Source organism: Pongo pygmaeus, chromosome 15 (genome assembly GCF_028885625.2).
Source record: "Pongo pygmaeus isolate AG05252 chromosome 15, NHGRI_mPonPyg2-v2.0_pri, whole genome shotgun sequence".
NCBI classification, from domain to species: domain Eukaryota; kingdom Metazoa; phylum Chordata; class Mammalia; order Primates; family Hominidae; genus Pongo; species Pongo pygmaeus.
Window position 1 is genome coordinate 105,597,020 of NC_072388.2, and position 9,266 is coordinate 105,606,285.

The 9,266-nt window shown below is 44.2% G+C and overlaps 1 pseudogene and 1 gene segment (V, D, J or C); both read right to left on the minus strand.

The window, feature by feature from the left end:
* Window positions 1–1,558: 1,558 nt before the first annotated feature.
* On the minus strand, window positions 1,559–6,888 carry LOC129013260 (immunoglobulin heavy variable 4-59-like). The segment is given in 2 exon segments: window positions 1,559–4,558; window positions 4,642–6,888. Coding segments are annotated over 2 exon segments (402 nt in total).
* A 964-nt stretch (window positions 6,889–7,852) lies between these two features.
* LOC129012405 (immunoglobulin heavy variable 7-4-1-like) lies at window positions 7,853–8,329 on the minus strand (annotated as a pseudogene).
* Between the last annotated feature and the right edge of the window lie 937 nt (window positions 8,330–9,266).

Genomic DNA, 9,266 nt, shown 5'->3' on the forward strand with positions numbered 1-9,266 from the left:
CACACTGGACACCTGCAAACTCATAGACATCCTGTTCAGAAACTCCCTGACATAATCCACTGTTTCTCTCAAGTGTATCCACTCACACTCAATCTCTCTAGTTCACCTTTTAAAACAGCAACAGTGAAAACCCAGCTCAGCCCAAACTCCATGGTGGGTCCTCTGTCTTTAGTCCTAATCACCAAATAGAAACCCCTGGGAATCCCAGGGCTGGCGCTTCTCTCCCAGAGCTGCAGGGTCAGGACTGGGCTAGTTTTCATCAGCAGAGGGAGAAACCTATTTGCATGTCTGCTACTGTATAGCAAGCTCTGGGATGGGAATCCTGAGGAGGGGCAGGACCCAGAGCAGACAAAGTGCCCTGGGGGAGATTGGTAGTCATCACTCAGGAAAATATTGTTATATGATTGTGCCTTGATAATTATTTAGCAGTCATCATCTTCTTTTTGACATATTTGTAGAATACATTTAATGTAAGTGTCAATGTTACATTTTAAGGAAGATAAATTACATACAGAGTGTTTATACAATGCATTCAAGGTCACACAGCTGGACAGAATTAGCCCCATTATCCGTGCCTGTGCCTCTGACCACTAGAGGAGACTGCTCCCCTGAGACAACTCCAGGGCAGTGTGGGACACACCTAGTGAGGTTTGCAGGATTCCACCCCTGCCAGGACGTCTCTGTTTTCTTTTAGTGTATTCTGCTCTTTACCTAAAGTATACAGAGAAAACCAGTGTTCAAGCATGGGTACTTTCAAGAGTCTGAGATGTTTCGACTGTTCATACCCATCTATTTTTTGCTCCTCCTCAACCAATATATTCGTTTCTTTGTTACTACTTTAAGTACAATTAATAATTAATTCAAATCTACACTGCACAATTTGGAAAATGGTAACGTATGTGTGCAAACTTTAATCAGGTTGTGTACAATTAAGTTAACCCCTAAATCTTTGTCACTTCTCTGTAATTTCATCTCACCCAATTACTTTCAACACCCATTTCTCACAAATTTCAAATCTGCTCTGTTACTTTAGAATAGTTGTATCTTCTGCAGTTTATACAATTAGAAGTTTATGACGTGCACTCTTAATTCTTCAGCTACTTTCACTCAGCAGAGTTATTTGAGAATGTAGCCATGACTTTATGAGAATGAGGATGCCTTGATTCTAATTCTGCATTGTACTTTAGTCCATAATCATATGTCAAATTGTTTAACGTTCACCTGTAGTGGACATGGATATTTGATTTGTTCCCTCAGTTTCTGGCTTTTATATAGAAAGTGGCTACTCAGTGTGTAAATGTGAAAAATGAGGAAACTATGATCTTATTCTGACCTCATTAACAACAAACCTGAAAAACTGAACAAACGAAGAAGAAAACCTTTTAACATATCTGAGTTGCTTTCACAGAGCTAACAAGAAGACTGAAATGTGAGGAGACAGATGCCAGCAGATAGGAATGGGGCCCACATGTTAGTGAACCCAGGGCAGGTGCCACTGGATGGCATTGTGAGAGGAACAGGCTAACCTGGAAATATTTAGTGAGGTTTTTTTTTTTTTGGATGCATGTGCTAATGGTATTAGAGTGTTAATCTACTAGTCCTTGCAGGATTTGCCCAAGAATTTGAAAAATCCACAGTCATCTCCCTTATCTGCTGTCCTGTGGTGCTGACAGGAAGGGAAGAACAGCGAGGACTGTTGAACACCTGGATCCACCTCCACTATTTCCAGGGGAAATCCAATAAAACCTGTATCCTATGGGGTGTGGTGGAGCCAAAAGAAACTAAAGAAAATAAAAAATTCTCAAAAATCTCCATCCAGAAGAAATTCTTAATCTGCAGGGTAAGTACAATGGAGGAGAAGCTGAGGACACTGGTGAGAAACCATTGTGGTTGGGAAAAGACACTACCCCTGGGGGAAGAGGTATGGAGAGGAAAATTTGGAAGGTCACCCCCAGAACTATGATTTCTACTCATGCATAAGGAGGAGGCTGATTCGGAAGGTTGGAGAACGTCCCCATTTGTTCAAGTCCCTTCTCCACATGGTCAACAAGTCTGCAGAATAGTGAAGTAGCTGCATCAGCTCCATTCTGGCCTCTGTCATGTGACAGTTTTTTGTGGATTTGCTTTCTGCTCTCTCAAGATTTGTTTCCTCTCTCAAGTCCTAGCTCCATTCTCCTGTTAATTTTCAGTTTATTGAAGAGATTCATATTTAGGTTAGAAAATTACAATTTTTGGAAGAAATTTTCATCTTAAACACACCAAATCTAATGAGCTCTCTCCAGGGATGCCCTTCTGCTTTTTTTTTCTTCCTTTCCTATGAGATATGGCCCTTTTTTCTCCCTGAGTCCAGCTCTTATATTCATATGCATGAGGAGTCCAACCATCACACACCCAGGGACATCTTGGAGGAACGGACCCTACCATCTGTCTCCTCAGTCCTCATGTGCACAGTGGCCACTCCGTCAGCTGCTGTATGTGCTTTAGGGATTTCCATTTAGAATTGTCTTTCACTTTCCCCCCAAATAAAGTTCTTGTCCTTAAATACCTTGACGAGCCAGTCTTCTTTTCTGTCTCTTTGTAGTTAATATTGTTTTATTCCATTGAAATTCATTAGGAACATCAGTGAAAATGGAAGTGACCAGCCATCCCTTCCATTGTCTGACTTCTGCCTGACGGGCCCACCCATGAGCTTTATTCCACTGGTCTGCAGCTGATGGGGCCATCCGGACCTTTATTAATAAGACAGGTGTGATTTATTAGAGAATTACTGAGATCAGCATGTGCCTGAGCTCCTCAGAACACAGGTGTGGTCCTGCAATAGAGTGTGTGTGACTGAAATCACACGTGTGTATAGCTCGTGGCCTCAGCCCATAAGCTGATACCAGCTTCTGGCCATTCCTGGGTAGCCCGATGAGGGTTGTCCACAGAAGGATGGATGCAGGATGTGGATTTTAGAAAGTGATGTGGTGTTGGGGGCATTGACAGCCAAATTTTATTTTAAGTCTATTCTGTCCTTGGTACTTGGGGAAGACTGGGAAGAAAGGAACAAAACTCAGACCCCATGTAGCTCCCCATTTTGGAAGAGATTCAGTGCAAATTTAGAAAGTTGAAGAAATAGACTATACTGCAGGGATCATTTCTATAATCTGTTTGAGGTGGTTGAAGAAAAACAGTGATGTTGGTGATGTTGGTGTGGTTTTCTGTGACGTACTAAGGAGACGACAGAAGATGATCAGTGGCCAGTCTCCATCCAGCTGGTACCTCTTGTTGATTTGTTATGTCCAAATAAAAGATAAAAGACAACATTTGTTACACACACACACCACGGCTGGTTTCAGAGACCTTGCTCAAAAATGGCCAACAGGGCCATGACACATTTTTATGTGAGAGCTACTGTTTTTGCCTACTTCATGCGGAAATCTGAGAGATGCAGTGCCCAGCCTCAGGGGACTGCTTCTCCCTCCAGGAGACAGAGCTAACAGAGTTATGTGGTATCAGTCAGTTTGGGTCTTCATAAGAAGACAACAGGAGTGGGTGGCTTAAACAACAAATATTGACTTTCTTACAATTCTGCAGTCTGAATGTGGAAGATCAAGGAGCTGGCAAAATTGGTTCGTAGTATGGCTTCTTCCCGGCTTGCACAGGGCCACCTTCTAGTGCACTACATCTCCACATGGCCTCTTCTCTGTGTGCAAGTGAAAAGTGAGAGGTCTCTGGTGTCTCTTCCTCTTCTTATAAAGACAACAGTGTATTGCATTAGGGTCTCACACTTTGACCACATTTAACCTTAATTACATAATTAAAATTACAGTATAGATCCATTGGATTTAAGGTTTCAGTAAATGAATTTCAAATAGGGCACAATTCGATTGATGACACAAATCAAGAGATGGTGCGAATCCATATATGGTAAAATGAGTCATGCAGGAACTTGTAGGAAAGTTCCTAGTAATTGGTGAAACCTCAACAGTAAACAGAAAAATTGTCTTCCTCCTTTCTTGCCTGCCACAAGGATGTGAGGAAGTAGAACCACAGATAATAAAGAAAGAGGAACCCTGGGGACATCTGAGGTGCTGGCGAGGAGGGAGACCACTGAGCTGATGAGGAAGCCCCGCCCTCCCTGCACCTGCTCCTAACCCGGCCTCGGGATCTGTGGGCGTGTAGCACACGCCCTGAGCAGCACCTGCGCCCGGCCCCTCTGCCTATCTGCAGGGAGGTTTTTGTCTGGGCTCCCACTCAGCTCGCCTCACTGTGCCTCTCGCACAGTAATACACGGCCGTGTCCGCGGCGGTCACAGAGCTCAGCTTCAGGGAGAACTGGTTCTTGGACGTGTCTACTGACATGGTGACTCGACTCTTGAGGGACGGGTTGTAGTTGGTTCTTCCACTACTAACGATGTACCCAATCCACTCCAGCCCCTTCCCTGGGGGCTGGCGGATCCAGTTCCAGCCATAATCACTGAAGGACCCACCATAGACAGCGCAGGTGAGGGACAGGGTCTCCGAAGGCTTCACCAGTCCTGCACCCCACTGCTGTAGCTGCACCTGGGACAGGACCCCTGTGAACAGAGAGACCCACAGTGAGCCCTGGGATCAGAGGCAGCATCTCATACCTTCATATCTGCATTCCTGAGACACTCACATCTGGGAGCTGCCACCAGGAGAAGGAAGAACCACAGGTGTTTCATGTTCTTGTGCAGGAGGTCCAGGACTCTCAGAAAGCATTTCCCATGTGAGCTGGACCTTGAATTTAAGGAAATGTGTAGTCACTTCCTGTAGGTGCCTAAGTGAGGATTTGCATGTGGGTGGTGCCTTTGTATGGAGAGGTGAAAAGGGATGAGGGAGGCGCCAGTCTTTCGGGCTCACCCTGGGAGGAGGATGCTGGCTGTGCCCTCTGAGAACTCAGTTCTCTTCCTGTGGCCTCCCCTCACCAACCCCAGAGTCCTCTTCTTCCAGGTAGGAAATGTGCTGAAGGAGCTGGTCTGAGAAATGAGTGTGATCATGGATCAAGGACAGATTTTGGAATACAGTCAATACTGTTCTACCTTTAAAGATTCATATAACACCAACCATACACCCAGGTCACCTAAATTGTCATTTACCCCTTCAGACACATTGAAACAGCTGCTGAGTGTAATAATCACAGTGAATTGAGACAAACCTGGATCCATGCAATGTGTACTGTAGTTCAGAACATCCATCTTGGTTAGAAGGATGCTACCTGTCCCAGGAAGCGGGTTATTTTTAAATAGCACCTGAGAGCTGCCCTTCTGAGACCTTTTGAAATTTGAGATTCTGTGTGAGACCTCAGGAGAAGGTAGTGGAATATATCTCCATCCTTCTCAATGTGGGATCCTGAAGATGTGGCCTGACCTCTAAACACTTCTGTGTGAAAAGATGTACATTGGGGATACCAGTGACAGCTTCAGATGAAAACTCTATGGTACATCAGCACTGGAGGATAGTCTCATCACCAAGATTAGTGAAATTACCTTTCCTGGGAACCAGAGAGGACCTCTGTGAGCTCTATCCTCTGAGAGAACAAGGAACTCTGGTTCTTCCCTGACAGGTCACACCTGTGAAACATGGCTGGACAATGACACTCAAGCCCAGAATTCGTACCCACATATTTACCAATTCAGATCCATCTGTCTCTGAAAGACTTTCTCCTCCGCTAAATTGCATGAACATACCCTAGGGTGTGCAGTATTGAAACTTGGGCATTTCACATTAGTTTGGTGTATTATATAATACATAAAATATCTCCATGGATGTTGTAACAGGAGAGTCATCAGAAGCTGGTTGTGTTGTATAATCCGGATAAACCTGGGCTCTCTTCTTAGGAGCTGAACAAGTGGGCTGACCTTCTGTGAGACAACAGAGGGAAAGAGACAGACTCAATATCCAGAGCGAGGTGAGCTCTCTATCTACCTACCAGGTGGTCTCTGGGCCATGTGTTTGAACAGATCCAGAAATACCTTCCTCACCCTGAGGAGAATTATGAACATTGAGGGAAATTGAGATAAATTTTTTTATTTACAAGGAATATTTCATAGGCTTGCAGACATCTACATGGGTGTGTACAGGGATGCTAGGATGTGCTCATACACAGAAGAGCAAGAATTACTTTTCATGGAAAGAAAACCAAAGAGCTTCTGAATTTGTAGGTATTGTTTGCTGCAAATGTCTCAGGTCACTAGATCATGTTATGATGCTAGAGGAAAAACTTCCCAACATTGTCATGGAGACAAAATGCAAAAGAGTAAAGATTCAACTGAGATTCCCTTGAAAATCAACAGTAATGAACAGGCCAAAAGAAATCAACCATTATGGAAAGAGTGGTCACTAAATGAAACAGTAAATTCCACGTTGTGGTGAGAAGGAAGATCCGTCTGACAGCTCATTTTCACCTCTGCGAAGACTTCAGAACATAGACTAAGAGCAGAGAGTGAACTTAGGGCAAACAGGGGCCAGATGTTTGAGGAGGATGGAGAGTGAGCCGGAGTCATTGTAAGCCATTCAGAAAAGCAGAGTGTTCCAGGGTGTATGGAGTCCTCCTGAGTTAAGAGATGCTGAATACATACCAGTTTCACTGCCCTCATGGAGAAACTCTCTTGGATGTCCAGATTTGAACACGTGCAGTGTTGATGGAACTCAACATAACTAGGAACTTTTCAGTGAAGATGTAGGTAACAATGTGGGTATAATTAAATTCGGTTTACGAAAATATTATTATCTGAAGTATCAAAGTCAGTATCTACTAATTTATCTTTCTTTTGTATTTTATAGACAAGACTTGTTCTGTTGCCCAGGCTGGAGTGCAGACTCACCTATTAATTTTATAGCATAAAAACGATCAGTCCAATTTATGTAGTCCTGTTATCTCCATCAAGGATTTAGGTCCATGTGGCCTGTGACAGAGCTCTAGTCACAGAGGGAAGAGAGTGGTTTGTTGGGTTGATGCTGCTTCTTCAGAGGGGAATTTAAACAATCACCTCCTCACCTCACCAAGTCTATTTTTATAACAGTGCAAGACCCTTGGGAATGCACTCACCATTTCTTAAATAATGGGAGTTGACTGTGCCGTGAAGGTAACAGGAAGATGTGTAAATTTGAAGCCTGGTTACATAACCTGTTGAATTTAAAACGCCTGGAGCCAATCACATTCTGGCATCTTGTTTAATTAGTTGTGAATGTATTTTCAGTTGGTTAGTTCAAGTTCCCATAACTCACTTTCTGCTAAAATATCACATACAATAATCTTGAGATATTAAAATAAAAAAATAACTAATTTGAAAATGAATCCAACTTCCAGGAGAGATGAAAGTTCCTTTGTGGTGAAGGGTGGAAATATGATTGAACACTGAGGTTGTCTTCACAATTGTTTTATTTTAATTAGGGGAACTTCTATACATCCCTTATATTTATTAGAAACTCCCAGTGAGAACCTTGAACTAACGTAATTGGTTGATGGAGCACACAACAACGATGCTGAAGGTTATTAAGCAGGAATTGCTATTACAACATTAGCCTTGCTTTACAGCACATATTTCTACCTGATGTGAAATTAGCCCAGGTGCGGTGATGAGAGCTTGTCAGTTAACCAAAGACCAGGAAATGGGTACACATGGTTCTGGAGCAGGGCATGGCTTTGGGATGCTTTGCTAACAAAGTGGCTTCTCACGTCTTCTGGAAAACCCATCAAAATGGGCAAGTTAAGGATCTCTTAGGAGCACCCGTCTATCCCATATTCTTGGCTAATATTAAAGCGGAACTCAATGCAAAATGAGATACTATGGAAGTTAAGAAAACTGCTGTACCACTGCCTCAGCTCAGCACAGCTGCCTCCTTCCTCAGGCTTTCTGAAACTCTCGGGATGTGGGTTTCCACACTGTGTACTTCGCACAGTAATACTCAGCCGTGTCCTCAGCCTTTAGGCTGCTGATCTGAAGATACGCCGTGCTGACAGAGGTGTCCATGGAGAAGACAAACCATCCTGTGAAGCCGTTGGTATATGTCGGGTTCCCAGTTTAGGTGATGATCCATCCCATCCACTCAAGGCCCTGTCCAGGGGTCTGTCATAACCAATTCATACCATAAGTGGTGAAGGTGTAACCAGAAGACTTATAGGAGACCTTCACTGAGGCCCCAGGCTTCTTCACCTCAGGCCCAGACTGCACCAGCTGCAGGGAGTGGGCACCTGTGGAGTGGACACAGGAGTGGGTGAAGTCTCACATGACTGGCCTGGTTTCTTCCTCATCCCTGAGACTGGGGAGCCCCTTACCTGTTGCTGCTGCCATCAAGAAGAGGATCCTCCAGGTCCAGTCCATGGGAGGAGCTGTGATCTAGGGGCTTCTCCAGAGGAGGGGTGTGGTTGTTGGGTGAGGCTCTCAGGGAACAGAGATACTATATTCACCTCAGTTATTTGCATATTCATGAAGGATGCTATTTAATAGCCCAATTCCTGACCCAGTATGAGAAACAGACACATGGATGACACAACTGTAGAAGTTGAGGGTTCAAGCCACAAACCTGTTAGAGGCCATGCGTCCCCTACACATCCCTGAACTCTGTGTTGACAGAGCTTCCCCCACTGAAGAACAAGCTCCTCGAGGACAGCACCTCACTTTGAAACCACATTTGACTGTCTCAGGGTCAACTTGCATCATTTCTAGACCATAATATGTGAATGCGTTATTTAGGGAATGAGTGTGTTTATCCAAACATTGCACTTATTTATAAGAAAGGATCTCTTCCTGACCTCCAGCAGTTTGAAATCCCCATTGTAAAAGTGGTTCTCATTACAACATCCAGTTTGATAAATGCTCACAATTGAATAGATATTTATACAAACTTCAGCACTTTGTGAAATACTTATTTTAGATATTTTTAAAGGAAGTCCCAGGCCCTGGGAGGAACCTCTCCCCAGCCTCCTGTGCACCTGCTCTGGGGCGGGAGCCTGTGCTGGGTGTATCCGGAGCGCCCCCTGCAGCCCAGCCCCCACCATGCAGGGAGGTTTCTATCTTATCTAAGCTGAGAGTATATTCCTACCAGTGTATCCAGCTCAGTATAAAGTGGTTGTGCCCTGGCTCAGAATTCTCCTTTAGGGACACCACGTGCTCCTCACACCATCTTTTGAAATAGTGAATTGCATTTAGGAAACCCAGTGAACTCTGCAGAGAGACTCCAAGAAAAGATATCATGCATCACCAGGGAGCCCTTTCCTGGAGCTCAAGAGGCACTGAATCATTGGACACACGGTGAATC